At 39.0% G+C, this 16208-nt stretch overlaps 2 protein-coding genes across 2 annotated transcripts in view; both read right to left on the bottom strand.

Moving 5' to 3' along the window:
- The window catches only part of LOC107757895 (uncharacterized), a 23533-nt gene extending 21544 nt beyond the window's left edge, over positions 1-1989 (bottom strand). The window contains exon 1 of the mRNA XM_016575502.1: positions 1710-1989. The gene's annotated coding sequence lies outside the window, so the exon portion shown is untranslated. The remainder of the gene's footprint in view (positions 1-1709) is intronic.
- Positions 1990-7058: 5069 nt separating this feature from the next.
- The window catches only part of LOC107757889 (NACHT and WD repeat domain-containing protein 2-like), a 55814-nt gene continuing 46664 nt past the window's right edge, over positions 7059-16208 (bottom strand). Inside the window, exons 6-7 of the mRNA XM_016575497.1 lie at positions 12833-13422; positions 7059-11206 (exon numbers count right to left, since the gene is read on the bottom strand). Of these exons, the coding sequence (XP_016430983.1) occupies positions 7301-11206; positions 12833-13422 (4496 nt within the window). The 3' untranslated portion in view covers positions 7059-7300. The remainder of the gene's footprint in view (positions 11207-12832; positions 13423-16208) is intronic.

Raw genomic sequence — 16208 nt, 5'->3', positions numbered from 1 at the left:
TATATATATATACTGAACATTAATCTGTGAATGTTGCATCATTAGATTGACTACAAGTGAAGTCTATGCAACACTTGCGATCACAATCAGAGATCCGTAGTCATAAGATCACACAAGATGGAAGACGTGTTAACACACAGGCCCTGGGTGTATCTCAACATAATTTGTTTTTGTTTTTGTAAAACGATCACTGTTTAACTATTACTGTTAAATGTGCTGCCCTTCAAACAGAGTCATGCTTACAAAGTGGGAAATGGCTAAAGGGAAAGAGATGGAGAGATTAAAACTGTGAATAGTGAACCACGGAAAAAGGAGCTGCTTTGTGCTACATAACGTCATGCTCAGATGTACAATATAGGCTAGTCTGTGTACACACTAGTAGTGTAAATATCAAGGTAAAATGCTGGAGCCTGACAGAGCATGAGGCTCAGTGGCCCTTTGTAGGGCACCTCAGACCACACCTTACTCAGCACAGCAGAAAAAAAAAAAAAAAAAAAAAATAATAAAAAAAAAAAAAAAAAACAGTAAAAATAGTAATATTTGAAGAACTTTTAAATATATTTTAAAATGTAATTTATGCCTATGATGGCAATGGTGAATTTTCAGCAGCCATTACCGCAGTCTTCAGGGCCACATGATCATTATGTAATGTATCGTTGATGTATCGTTGTTATATATATATATATATATATATATAACCAGGCCGTTCCATTGAATCCGCAGTAGGTGTCGCTCCAAACCTACTTTAGATGACTCATCATCAACCTCTGCAAAGTACCTGTGCATCATTTTCTGCCTCTGCGCTACTTTATCGTGATTGGAGAGATGGGTTTTGACTGGCTCTGGGATCGCCCTATTGTTGGGTAGCCATGTGCTGCGTTTGGCCCGGTCAGCCACTTTTATGCCTGCAGCTCTGAGTGCGACACCGGGCGCGTGTGGAGTCTGCGGTGCGTCTCTAGAAGAGCTGAATTCAAAAAAAAAAAAAAAAATTATCATGCAATGACAATGGTGACTCAAAAGAGAAGCGATATTGATGATTTAATAATTCAGTCACAGCTCACTAAACTGGAATATTTTCAGTAAATAACAACATTACATTTAAATCTGTTCTTCACACAAAGCTATCACATGGCTTCAGAAGACTTAAAATACAGCAGACAAATCTCATGGACAACTTTCATCATGTTTCTGCTTCCTATTTTAAGCTTACATCTTTCACTGTACCGTTCACTGTAATTGCATGGAAAATGTTAACCGACTTTTCCATTTGTGTTCCACAGTAGAAAAGTCATATGGGTTTGACACGAGGGTGAGAAGATGACAGAATTTTTATTTTGAGGTGAATTATCCTTTTAACAATGCAAGCGCAGAATAACGACACCCTGTTCACTGCAACACCTGACAAGGCAAAACCGTGTTTCTTCTGCAGTCACAGTACAAGAACAGGCTTCAACCACCAATAACAAATAATAGTAACTAAACTTCAGGTAATCGGGTAATCTAACTCAGTTATTCCAGAAAAAAAGGGATGATACTGCCAAAAGGATAGTTTTAGAGGCAATAAAGTAGACTTTATTTACTGTTTATCTCTTAAAGATGAATCTTCATATCGCCTAAATGTTCAATCCGCCTGTATTGAGCTTTGCGCAACAGGTGCGTGGAAAAACTTGAGCTTTACGTGATGTAGCGCGTGAAGAGAAAACCTTTACCTGTTACACTGATGATGAAGGTGTGGCAGTTCTTTGCCAGAGGGGCTACAATTTCACGGATAACTCCGGCGTTCATTTATTTTCCCAATTCGTATCTCCTAATATATTAAAACAGAAGCTATCCCAAAACGCAAAGTGTCCCAAAAACTTCTTCCATGACCAGAAGACGTCGCACGCACATCGCAGCCGCTTCCTCCTCCTTCCTTATGTTTATTTTCCCTCGTGTGTTACTGCTTCCGAGTAAAGGAAGGTCCCCCGTGACTCCGCTCTGCCGTGCCTCCTCCACACGTCCATTTGAATTTCAGATGGCAGTCCAAAGAAGGGCCTGTGCTCGGCAAGGTAATGACAAACCATGTGACGACGGATCAGGAAAACTCAGCGTACTGGGAAACACAGTTTAAACCGCTGGCATGCAGGGAAATAATGACCGTCATGCAGTCCGAGCAGGTGTTAGGCAGGCTGGGCAGGTGCATTCAAGTGCATAGATAGGAGCACAGTAAATCAACAAAAACAAAACTATTATGCATATAGTAGTTTATTGCAATAAAATGTAGCCTATTACAAAAGTGAGCTTATTTAAAGAGTTATTACTGTAAGTCGTATCAGTGTGACCTACTACAAGTTTTATTTTATGGAGCTGGTCACTTCATGGAGGCCAAGAATGTGAGATTTAGCCAATAATAATGACACTTCTTTAAGTAGCTCACTTGACCAACCAGATTCTACTGGCTTTATCTCAGCATTCCCTCCGTTATTGAATACTTATGCTCACAGTGTTTGCTTAAAATTAATCAGTAGTCAGGAAGTGTGTGATGCCATGGGGTAAGCAATAATCTGACCGACTATAGTTGTGATTGTTGTGATAAGTGATCTTCTCACCTTTGAATGCCAGGTGAAGGTGACAGTCGGATATCTTTGTATAACTGTCAACAGAAGCTTCATGTAAAGGAGTGACAAGTTCATTTCTGAGTATCCATATCAAGTCAAAACATCCTTGCTGTTTCTTCTCAGGTGGCTGTGATTGCATTTGTACCTACTTAACAAAAATGACTTGTGAGAATATTTGAAATGGTGCTTACTATTTAAGATACCCATACATCAGCTAAATCATATTTTACATTACATCTAGTGATCTCAACAGGTTTGTCTGAGGGTTCATGTCAGGTTTAGGAGATAAAAAATACTTCTCAGTATGACAACAGAAGTCAATGGAAAGTCCTAATTTTGGTTGAAAAACATATGTATATGTGTATTCTTGGTGGCCCTTTTCCTTAATTTTTTTTAAATGTTCCCTGTTTTAGTCTAGTAGTGTCTGTATTTGCTTAGAAGGTATTATTTTTTAAAAAGATATGTTCATGTGTCCACCACTGCTACATATTACAGATCATATCTGAAGGACCTGTTTTTCCATTTGTGGGAAATTTATTTAATATGTTGGAATTTATTCAGCAGATTTAATTTGAGTATACATAACACTTCTGGGTGTATTGAGAATAATACATCAAAACACAGGTTTGATTATCACTCAAAATAATGTCCATGCAACCATGGTGTATAATGAGGATGACAACAGGACACACATTTTCACTCTCTTACATGGGTGTGTTTATTGTTTTTGTCTCTACCCAATGGTTTGTTAATCTTTCCATTTATGTACTTAAGAGATCGAGTTACATCTTTTATTTTTATTTTTATTTTTATAAGGTCATGATCTTTCACAGATGATTACAGCTGCAAGATATCCTTTGAGCCAATTAACTGTACTGTACAGCAACTTTTACAGTAATACAACATGAAAGCGTTTGGTGTACGCCGTAAGTAAATGTTCCACACCTTTTTCAAGCTTGCTGTTTAAATGTTCTTATCATGATTGATTTTGTAATGAGTTTTGAGTCATATCCCATTTAGTCCACACTGACACAATATACTGTACATAATTTAGAAAAAGAGTTTGTGAACGCTTTGGAATTATTAAACAACTGTAACTGTACATTTTTAAAGTAAGTGCAATATAATGGGCATCTGGTTGACATGATATAAATGGTGTATTTTAGAACTGCTAAGTTTGTGTCACATCCTGACTCCAATCCCACCGAAAAATTGTGATGTGATGTCAGTCAAGATTCTAATTAGTAAAAGAGTTCATGGCAATGTTAGATGAAAATAATTTTGTTTGTGAAATATTGTTTTTTTTTTCTTTTCAAATTGTCAATTGGTCATGATTTACATAGTTTAACAGTCATTCATGAAGAATTATATAATAAGAAATGTTTCTTGAGAACAAAGTCAGCATATTGGAATGATTTCTGAACTGGAGTAATGTCTGCTGAATTCATTTTCATATTCATTTTTGCCATTATAGGAATTAATACAAATTTAAATAAAATAAATACATAAATTACACTTTTTAATGGTAGTGTGTATCAGAAGTGTTTCTTTTTATTTACAACTATACTGTACTTTATAGTATAGTATAGTATTCCTTGTACTAGGAAACTACTTGCACCAGGAAATGAAAGCAGAAACTGGAGGATGATCAGAATAAATGTGGTATATTTAGATGTACAAATATTGACTATTTGATGTCATTTGCTCAGTTACAGCGCAGTGACTTCCCAGAGAGAGATGACTAAGAGCGTCTATGCTGTGATGAGTTTATGTATAAAAAAAATGCATTTGTTTTTCCCCAATACACAATGTTGATATGCCAGTTCCATAGTCATCACAACAGGGGGCTGATTCCACTGAGGGTTGAGTTTCCATAGAGAATACACACCAGCATTCCTGCCCTGAGCTACTATTTGTTTATGGTGGTGTTTGTGTATTGTTACATGCTGCTGCAGACATGTGTGGAAGAATCCAGGTGTGTGCAAGCAGTAATTGAAATATTGATACGTGCCCACTATTTGGAAAATATTAACTTGTTTGCACACGGCACAGGGGAGTAAAACTATTATCAGTCAAATCATTCAACATCTCAGTTTCTGATTGTGCTATGTAAGGAACCCTTTTAGCAAAGCATTCCTCGTGTAAACAACATGCCTCTTGAGGGGTCATTATGATAAACCAAGTTAAATGAAGATTTGTATCAGCTATATAGAAAAGGTATAACTGTATCATAGCAGGTTTTTGAAAACGTATGTACATTTATATATCTATAAACCACTACAACCTTTCAAAGAACCGAATGTCTTGTGTTTTCTTTCCAAAGGAAGACCAATATATCCAGATGAAATACAATGAGATTTAAGAGGCAGAAAGAAAACCATTTTATTACATTAAAATGTTCCATACAAACAATGCATACACACTAAGTCATATTGCTTTCAGACACATTTTTTCTGCTATTTTTGTTCTAGAATACTTAAACATCTTTGTAACAAAATGTAAGTACAACTGTTTTTTGAAAATATATATCTCTAAACAGGGATCTTCAATCTTGACAATACAAATAATACGATAAACACATTCAATACCAGTATGTGAACTATGTTTTGCAAACATGTAGTTAAAAGTCATTCAAGTTACATAACATTTAATATGCTGTTCAACTGCTCTCATAACGACACATTCAAATATACTCTAAAACTGGCATTCCGATATAATAGAGATGGACTTTATCAATATCTTAGCAAAGATAATGCATGTTCTCATAGTTATGCTAGAAAACACAACAAAGCCAGAAAAGTCCAGAAAAGTAACAAGTAGGGTCACAAACAACACCATTTAACATTCTGAAAAAAAAAAATAGTAATTAAAAAAATAAACAAAACTTTGGCAAAGATTGTATGGTATCTATAAGTTTTAAACACTTCAGTGGGAAAAGCTAATCACGCCTGAATACTGCTACAGGTTGTGGGTTGTAAATGGGCCTATGTGTCAGTATTTCCAGAGGTAAACATACAATTTGACGGAATAGCCCTTGAGTTATGGAGAGAAGAGTTTGAATGGGGCATGGCTGATCGTTTTGTTGAAACTACTTTCTGTTGCGACATGCCAGAGAACACCCATAACTAAAGGCAAAAATCGTATAGTTAGCATTCATGACACACTTATTCAAAGTCAACCTCAGTGAACAACCCATTTAAAATAAAGTGCAACCACCAAACACTGCCTTGGCAAACACCATTCATAAATCAACCTTGTTTATGATAACATATAGTCTATTCATAAATATCTCCAAGTCATCTATAACATGAAAGTACAAAGTATTATATTTTTTCAAGCACACAATCAATCAACCTTTACCTCACAAAGAACAATTACAAATACACGTTTGTATAATATGACCCAACTGTTAAGGCGTAGAAACTCTTGGTGAGATGCTACACATGACTCTTTAACAGTCCTCGAATCAGTACTCAACATTTGTAGATTGATATACAACTGTACCGCCCTTTGATACAACGAATTGCACATTCTTTAAAAGTAACACCATTAATACTATTAATACTATTCTTGGATTTAGTCAAGTCAGAGGATGACCTTCTTAGTATCAGTTTTAGAATTAAATATGAGGATGGGTTTAATACTGTGTGTCATTTAGAGCAAATTCCACACATGGACTTCCATGCCACTTTGGTCAGACAAAGTCTAGAACACATTCTAAAATTACTAAGAAGCTCATTTGTAGCCTCAAATTATTAAGAAGCTCCATGCCACGTTGGTCAGATAAAGTCTAAAACACATTCCATGACACTTTGGTCAGAGCAAGTCTAGAACGCATTCTGAAATTACTAAGAAGCTCATAATGACTCCAGACTACACTCTGAATACCTGAATACTGAAATGTACTTTCCAATGATCCTCATTTAGATGCTGTAATTCCAAATTAAGCAAATTTGTATGCATTGTATGCCAAATGTTCATTGTATGCTGAACCGAAATGATGAATATTTGTATCAATGTATCTTTGTTTAGAAATTCCCTGCAAATTTTTCTTCATCAGTTTCTGTAACAAAGAAAGATTAAAATCCAGGCACTCACTTTGATTGCATTTAGCACAACATAACATATATTTAAGTAGTTGCACAAACTGCAGCAGCCAAAGTACATATGTACACATATGTACATAAGTTTCCATTTTAGTACAGTACCAGAGGACGTTATTAAACAGACACAAATTAATATTTTGAAAAAAAAAAAAAAAAGGCAGCAACTTTTATATGGCTACAAATATTTTACATTTCTCTATGCTTCTGTATAAAGTGACGTTATGGCTTGATTTGACTAAACTCATACAAAATCTGAACTATATGGCCACATTGGCATACACATGAGAAGGAAGAACATATCATAATGCCGATTGGATTGGCTTTTTCCAATGAATGACATTTGTTAGCAATTAATTTTGTTCCTTAATGTGATATTAAATTCAGTGTACACATTTGACAGTAAGTTGATGATGGATAAGAGAAATCAATGTGACTGATTGAAGCTTAAGTGCAGCTTAATAGCAATTGGCCAGTTACTGTGTGTTATCCAGAGAACTGATCTGTGCAGCTGAATCAAAGTTGCTGTAAACAATAATCACCTGTATCCAAACCTGGCCTTGTTCCTTCATGCCTGTTAATGTCCTACAGAGGGCGCTCTCATTGCAGCAGTTCAGTTTTCTTTGTGGGTGTTGTTGACTCTGGCTCTCCACTGTCAGAGACGTTGATAGGACTGTCCCGAGAGAAGACCTCGGTGGATTCTCTCCACACACAGTCAGCAATGGTCTTGAAGGCATTGGTGCTACACTTAGGTCGTACTTTCTGTGAGGCATTGTTAACTATTTGGCGACTGTTTGAGGTGGCGATCTTGATTTTCAGAGCCGCATCCACACGGTCTACGACCGTGTAGGTGCCAATGCTGCCATCCTCAAATCCCACAATGATGTTAAGTGCTCGCTGTGATAGGCACAGATAGGTTGGCGTTTTGTAGAGGGAACAGGTCCCGATGCTCTTACCATCTGCCAATCTCATGACAATCAGACTTGAAACCACACCTGCATCATCATCTTCGTCGCAATTCTGGAAACAGATGTACACTAAGTAGCGTCCATCTCGTGAGAGCTTTTGCCGCCAGATTATGCCAGCAGCATGTACCAGACGCAGTTTACCACTGTGCAGGTCTAGGACATTAATGTTCTCATCACCTTTCGACACAATGCCCAATTTCCCATTTGGTGATATTTGGAAATCCTCCAGGTTCTTCAAAAAGTTGCTAGGCAGCTGCACCCGCCTACACACCGATTCGTCGGCAACACTCCAGATGAAAACTGTTTCTGTGGAGGTGATGAAGATGACATAATCTGGACTGTCAGGAACTAACTTGAAGTTAACAATTGTGATCCCGTCGTCACAGATAAACTTTTTGGATACACTGCCTGACCACAAGCTAACAGCCAACAGCTTATTCTTGTTGGTTCCCACAAGGAATGTGTTTGCTGTGGTAATGAGGGCATGCTGGAGTGTTACTAGAATGTTGCACACCTTGTGACCAGTCGCAAGCCTCCAAACGCGGGAGGCATTCTGCTCGCAAAGGGATACTACAAACTGGTCATTGTGTGTGACGAGAAGCTGTGAGATCTTCTGACCATTGATACGGAATATATTCTCACCTGTGGTTGTATGCCAGATGTACTGACTACTTTTATCATCAGATGTCACCATTAAGTCACCCGATGTTGTCAAGACGCAGTTTTCAACAAGGCCTTCATGCTTGAACACCATCTCAATGAAACCTGTGCTGTAGTTCCACTTATGGATGACCTCTGACCCATCCATGGTGTACACAAAATCCTCTCTGCCAGAGAGCTGCAGACTTTGAATAGGTTTCCCAGTTTTATCAATGTTTGACATGGCTGTTATAATGTCAATATCCCACACGGAAAGTATGCCACTGCTGGCTACAGACAGCAGCAAGTTATGGTGTGTTGATTTGATAAATTTTACAATGGCTCCAGATATCTCTATCAAGCTGGCCATGCACTGTCCACTGTCTCTCCTCCACACAAATATGGATGATGTGTTCTCCATGGAAGCTATTATGCTTTGGCTATTCTTGGAAAGAACGGCCGCCACAAACTTTTCGCTACGCTTGGCCTTGAACTTCTCTGCCATCTTCCAAATCTTGGTGTCCAGCACCTCAATGCTTCTCACTTTGCAGATGAGGATGGATCGCTGATCCTCAGAGAGCTCTATGCCCACCACTTCGCTCTCATCTCCTCTGCAGTCATAATCCTCCATCAGCTTGGGATTTGTGATATCTTTGGTGTTCCACACGGAGAGACTGCCCTCATTGTCTATCATCACCATTTGATGGATTGTGTCTAGAATCAGGATGGACTTAACAAATCCACCAGAGAATTCAGAAGTCATTGTAGCAAGCTTGTCCCCACTACCAAGGTGGAATATGGTGGTTGTGTTGAGATACTGTCCGCAGAAAGCATACATTCCATCTGGGGAACACTGGACACAGGTTACCTCATACCAGCAATGGAACTGATACAACGGCCAACCATAGAGCAAATCAATCACATTGACGTCTTTGCTTGCTTCCAGCCAAGCTAAGGCATGGTGGCTGGACAAGTTGAATCCATTGATGAACGCTACCCCACCAGTGATGCCACAGTGCTTGGACCCTTTCACCTCCACCTCTGACAACAAGCAGGATTTGTGGTTGTCGTAAATGAGCAGTGTGTTTTTTGTGGTGGCCACTACCAGATACTTCTCATCTGTGGTTAGCCTGATGCCAAGAACAACCGACCTCGCTGTGTCTATCTGTCTTATCAACTGTCTACTCTCAACATCCCATGTGCTGACGGATCCATCTTCGAGGGCCACAATGACTATGTTTGGAGCTAATGTAGGTAGAATCTCGACTATTTGCATGTAGCTAGAACAGAGTGGTAATCTCTCTGGACTGTAGGTGACATCCATGGAAGAGTGCAGTGGCACAATGGAGCAGTATTTAGGACCATCCTTGTCACATTCAAGAATGAGGTGTCTGAGCTTGGGGAGAGATGTGACAACTGGAAGGAGCCTTTGCTGTAGTTCAGCAGACAGAGATGCAGGATTCTTTGTCACTTTAAGCTTTATACTGCGGAGCGTAGTTGCAAGAAACTTTAGCTCCTTTTCTTGTGTGTAGCTGTAAGCTAGGTCAATGTCTGACAGGGCCTTGTCAAACTGCCCTATCTTTATCATAGTGTAGAGCCAGCTAAAATTCATGATGACACCATACATGAGATCATCTGTCCGGCCACTCCTTGTCAGGTGGTATGTGAGCTCCATCATCTTTCGATGGTTGACAAAGAAGATGTCTGGCTCTAGCAAGTTACACTGGAACACCCAGGGTTGTTCAGGTGTCTGTCTGTCAAAAGAGTGCTTGTCAGCAGAAGCTTTGTCATGGCCATGAAGGCTCTGCTGGTGATGAGGGTTTTGATGGTGTGAGATATTCAGTGTGGCGAAGTGATTATTGTCGCAATGGAATATCTTCTTTCTACCACCTGCCCATGCTCCAAGGAAGTACTCAGCCAAAAGGCTATGCATTTGATGTACATCTTCTTCATTACTAAGGTATAGCTTCTGTGCTATAAGATGCAGGTGGCGATTTGCCCAAACCATTAGTGTTACATTATGTACTTGACGCTCCACTAAATAACCTTCTAGTTCTTCTTTTAGCCTGGCTATGAAATCGTAAGAAATACGCAACGGGCTTTTAAGATTAGAGCTCACCATGATGTCCCCAAGGACACTGTTGTCCAAAGATAAGATATCCTCTAGCTCCAGCTCTGTCAGGCCTGCCCGTGCCATTGTGATGTAGCCCAGTGCCCGGAAGACAAAGCGTGAGCCAAGCTTGTTTTCAGTAGAGTAGAAAAGCTGCTCAATGCTTTCGTGCACTGTAGAACACAATGATTTGTCATCCACATCTTTGTGCGACCGCCAGTGAACTACCTCTCGGTAGATGAGGTTGACAAACATGGGGAGTGTACATTTTGCCATTGCCTCATTCACATATATCTGTTGGCCTGAGGTCACCTTCCTTTTGACACCCAGAAGCTGCTGTTTAAGTGTCTGACTGCAAGCTTTGCGATCTCTTTGCATCAGTTCAACATAGGCATCCTCGTCATGTATCAGGCAACGTAATTTCTGGAGTATCCCATACTTGTTGGGTAGGGTGGACACTACAATTCGGACTGTACGTGGCAGGTGGACAGGCAGCCACCACAGCTTTCGGGCCTCGTCAACATCTGCCAACTGCTCCAAGGCATCCAGAATGATGACAAGAGGTCGGTGAAATGATGACTCCCCAAGCAAATTCACTAGCAATTCCCTCATCTCCTGGATCTTGTTAGGTAAGAAGTGGATCAGGCACCGATAGTTGATGGCAATCTGCTCACAGATGCTCTGTAGCAGGGTGCGGAGGTCAGTAGAGAAGTCTGTGGAGCCGATGAATCTGACAATGACCACCGGGTCTGTTTCTGGTCCCATCTCTTTCTGTAGCCATGAATAAGCCTAAACAAATGAAAATGAAACAAAAGCTCAGAAATACAGCATTTACGTATAGTTTACTGAATGTTTTCCAGTATGTTAATTAATATTTTTATTTATATACAGTTAGGAAAAGCTCAAGATGTTATTTGGTGCAAAAGTGGTAATTTTGTAATCAGATTTTAGAAGCTTGGCCATTTGCAAATAGATATAATACACATAAAATACAACTACTGTATACATTATTATTTAACGTTTAACAGGATATTGTGTCCTGTTGTTATAAAAACAAACATGGTTAAAAATCCAGAAACTGCTGTGACCTAGAGCAACGTTATTATAAGCATGATTCTAGCAAACAAAACTTGAGTGACTCCAGTCCATCCATTATTTAGTAGATCTACTCACTGTATACTAACTTTGACTACTCAGAGTGCGAGGAAGGAAAACTAAGACGAATGACTGTATAGCAAATAATCAAATGTACTCAACAGCAATAGAGTCAGCACTGGATTTCTTGCGCTGAGGATTTTCTAAATCAGTTTGAAACGTTCCCTCATCCTTAGCACGATACTTTCTTGGATGTGGTTAAAGGGTGCCCCCAGCTGTGATTCAGGGAAACATGAAATTTGATTTCTCCCTGTCTGGAGTGGGCTGACAATTAATGATAAAATGCTTTTCCAAAGTCACCCTTTGCAAGAGGATTGTGTATCTGTGGGTTTGTATGATTAGCCAAGGAGTGTGTGTGTCCAGATTGCTACTTGAATGCATCACTGTGCTCATATTTGCTGCATGATTCTTAGTACCGTACTGCACTGACAAGGGCAGTATAAAAACATGCCAGCTGTACCAAACATGAGGTCAGGCTAAGAGACTAATTTGCATGACACAGACACACACCCTAGATTATAAAAAGTGCATGCAATGTGTGGGCATGCAAATTGCATTTCATATATAAATATTTTAGAGTATCTGTCTCTCTGTAGTGTGTATGTTACATAGAAGGATAGTGAGTGAGAGAGAGAGAGAGAGAGAGAGAGAGAGAGAGCATAAGCAAGGACGAGGGAGTTAGTCAAGGTCCCCAGGCTCATCATCTGTGAACTAACATTAGAGGCTGAGGTCTGTGACGGGTTGCCATGGGTGATGGGAAATGTCAACACTACCCTTCCTCCCTTTGTTCCTCGCCCCCAAACTTATCAACACTGTCAATTCTGACCATCAACACATAACACAGGCACACCACTGATCTCCCTAAGCCCTAAGTATTGGCTGAAGCTGACAGATATGAGTAATTATATCTAATTATTATTATCAATTAAATCAGCATTTTTTTTGAGCTTGTTGAATGCAATGTATTTGGACTACTGTGTGCCTACAGATACATGGGAATGCACACATTTTGTTATGGCAGACAAATTCATGTAACAGCAGCCCAAAATACCTTAATGTTAATTTGAATCTCATGCCATGACATCAGATATTAAGTCAGAGGAAGCAAAGCACAGCTTTAGGCTAAATACAGGCATCCCGCAGCATTTATCTAACATGTGCCGGCATCCAGATGGCCTTAAAAAGCAGGTCAGTATGTTCACACATGCTTTCTCTCTCACCCACACACACACATACGTGCATATTATACATGCTTTTCACCTGTTTTGCCACTTCAGCAAGTAACAATGTCTTTCCAGTGCAGGGTCCTCCATACACCACTAGGGGGGTTATTCGACCACCTTTGGAGGGGTACAGGTACTCCTGGACTATGTCCAAGGCTTCACTCTTGTACACATAAAAAGATGAAAAAGTCTTGCACAGCGACAGATGCTGTATGATTTCATCATACAGTGGATCTGTCTCTGTGTCAAAGTTCTGTTGGACCGTGGCCTGGATGATATCCACCATGTCTTCATAAAACTGTTTACACAGACCTTCGACGTAGTGGCTCTCTACTTCCTGTGAGTAGCCAAGTTTCATGTCACAGTGAGTGACCGACGAGTAGACTCGAAGATTGGACGCTGCCACCACCATTGGAATGAACTCATCTCTGACTTTCAGAAGACGCTCATAGGCTTCTTGGTTTCTCATGACATGGTCGGTGCTCATCACGATGTCCATGTAGCGTGCCATCTCAGGGAGTTTAGCGAAACGGTCAAAGTTCGATATCTTCCGGATGTAACATACACATTTCTTGAGGAAAGCTGGGGTTTGCTTGCCCAGTGCGAAATCCAGTTCATCCTCTAATGCTGAAAGACAGGAGAAAAACAGAAAGAGCATAATAATTACCCAGTTCTGCATGACAGAATGTTTCTTTTAATTCATGGTTTTCATCCCTGCCACTATTTACTCCCAAAACACTTCAGTGGCACTTTCAGAAAACATGCTTAATTTGATGTCATGAGGTGAGCGCTTCCCCCGCGTTTGCCAGTCTTTAGCAAATGATTAGATCCATCTCTCTGAGCTCCCTTGATGAACAAAAAAGTGATATGATCTTTTAATCCAGCCTCGCCTGGTTTTATCAAAGACCTCCAAAGGCAGCATTCCAGTGATAGCCTGCCAACCTCGTCAGCTTAGTATCGCATACTTGCAGCTTGTTTTGTAAACGAGAGGAGAGGGGGATGCAAAGACGGCAAGTAAATGGCTGCAGATCCCCCAGGAAAGCATTACCTCAGTTAAATCTCACATGTACTTTCCTCACTCTGGTATTAGTAATCAAAATAGAAACCACATTAAAAAAACAAATAGAGTACCTGCTTAAAGAAATTAAAATAAATTATATATACCCTTTATACATTACCATTCAGTGTTTTTTTTTTTTTTGAAAAAAAACAACAACTTTCATTCAGCATTCAAACATATTGTATAAATATTATAAATAGTATAAATAGTAAATGATGTTTTATTCATAAAAAAGTATTAAAATGTATTTTCCACAAAAATATTAAGCAGCACAACTGTTTTCAATATTGATAGTAATCAGACTTGTTTCTTGAGCACCAAATTAGCAGACTCAAATTAGATTTAATTAGACTCAAGTAATGTCTACTAAAAATGTAGCTTTGTCATCACAGGAATTAAAGAAATGTTCAATATATAATAAAATATAATTATAACAGTTATTTTATTTTATTGTAATCATAAAATGACAAAATATGCAAAAAGCAAAATATTGTAAAATGCCTACTACAGCAATTGAGTATATAGTTCAATACTGAAGCCAATATCATTATTTTCATACATTCACACAAGAAGTTTTGGAAAATACTTTCAATATGAAAATATCGTACTACCATTCAAATTTATTTATTCAAAATAGGTATTTATTACACTTATCAAACATATCAAACTACCTCATACTCGATCTTTTGTCATTGCATGTGATGTCTAATGTTACCAAATAAACTGATCAGCAGTCAGCAGGCAATCTGATCTCCGACCAACATTACTGTCTTTTATTTTTAACTGCATATTTATTTATTTACTTATTTTGTAAAATGTGATTCCAGTGATACTTTTTTAATAAAGATCCACAAGATGCCACATCCGTCAGACATCAGAGTGCACATGCAGATCAAGGAACTCACTGATGCTCTGAAGTCAGACAGAAAACCTCAGTTTTAATGAAAGGAACCTCTGCGACTGAGAATAAATTGTTCATTACATAAAAAAAAAGAAATGCCTCGCTTAGGGGATCCTCTTGAATGCAGTTGTTTCATATCTACTGCATGTCGAGATGAAGACTTAACTGTATCAGTGATTGAATTATAAGCCCATGCTCTCAGAATGACATTAAACAGCAAGCAATAAATCTGTTCTTTCTCTAATGTGGAGTATGGTGATGAGACCTAACTGTATCACTGAATATTGGATTAACCTGGATGAATTAAGTTAGCCTGATTAGATCTCCTCTTATGATGGCTAATGCGGGCAGATTTTAATTTAGTCACAATGACTTTCAAGAGCGGGATAAAAATAACATTTACATTCATTATGAGCTTTGAATACGATCTCTCTTTGAAACCACAAAGCTATAAACTATGGCTCTGTAGCATGATTCAGCCTTTTTAAATTATGCATGAAATTTTACAGACAAACATCCTAAATGTTAAGCATCAAGCACCATTGAAACGTTTAAAGTGAAACGGTGCCTTTTAAGACCATCAGATTTCCTTGATGTGCCTGGCTGGAAATTGCTTCACACATTGGTCACAAAAGATGCTGGAGAGCCACTGTCCTGCAGAGTTTAGTTCCATCCCATATGTGTATAAAGGCAGTGTGTAAACTACTTTAAACTCATACTAACTATAGCATGTTGTAAATGTCTGCAATAAAATCATATACAGTAAATAAGCAAAAAATTAGCAAGGACTTTAGATCCCCTTCTGTTCTTTATTGTTGTCATTGAATCACGGTCCTAATGTAGAGACATTGACATATCTTAGCTGGCAAATTATTTTATTTTTTTCAAAAGCTGTTAGCTAAATAGTAAATGTCGGAGAAATTATGACAATGGCCCGTTCAAAATTGTCTAGGTTGACAGTAGTGTTAATTTTGTCAGCTATTTTCATTTTAATATACTAATATAGTAATATTACCTAATACACTGCTCAAAACTCGCATTTGAATCGTCAGTGGCAAATTCTTTAAATATAAAAAATTTACTTACAGTCTGTAAGTCAGAACAGCCGGCATTGTAGTCTACTCTACCAGGATCAGGAAACAGTCCTCCATAAAATGCGCTGGACACATCTGAATATTTGGGTTAAACTGTTCTGGAACAGTGTTGTAAATACAACTTAACCACTGATTTCTAGTCGTGTCCTCTTTTGGAAGGCCAAACAAAGTAGTTTCGCTTTCACAAAGAAACAGCGTCACACACTGCGGCCTTGAGTGAGCGGAGGCCTAGAGTGACCGGCGGACTAGAGTATGCAGAGGCCGGCTTGAGTGAGCAGAGGCAGGCGGACGGCGGATTTCGACGAAGGAGCGTCCGGCGGGCTGGCGGCAACCACATGTGTCGACCCCGGGCTGCCCT

The sequence above is a fragment of the Sinocyclocheilus rhinocerous genome, unplaced genomic scaffold (genome assembly GCF_001515625.1).
Source record: "Sinocyclocheilus rhinocerous isolate Xijiao unplaced genomic scaffold, SAMN03320098_v1.1 scaffold1555, whole genome shotgun sequence".
NCBI classification, from domain to species: domain Eukaryota; kingdom Metazoa; phylum Chordata; class Actinopteri; order Cypriniformes; family Cyprinidae; genus Sinocyclocheilus; species Sinocyclocheilus rhinocerous.
The sequence above is the reverse complement of the archived record's forward strand: the minus strand, read 5'-3'. Positions and strand labels throughout refer to the sequence as shown.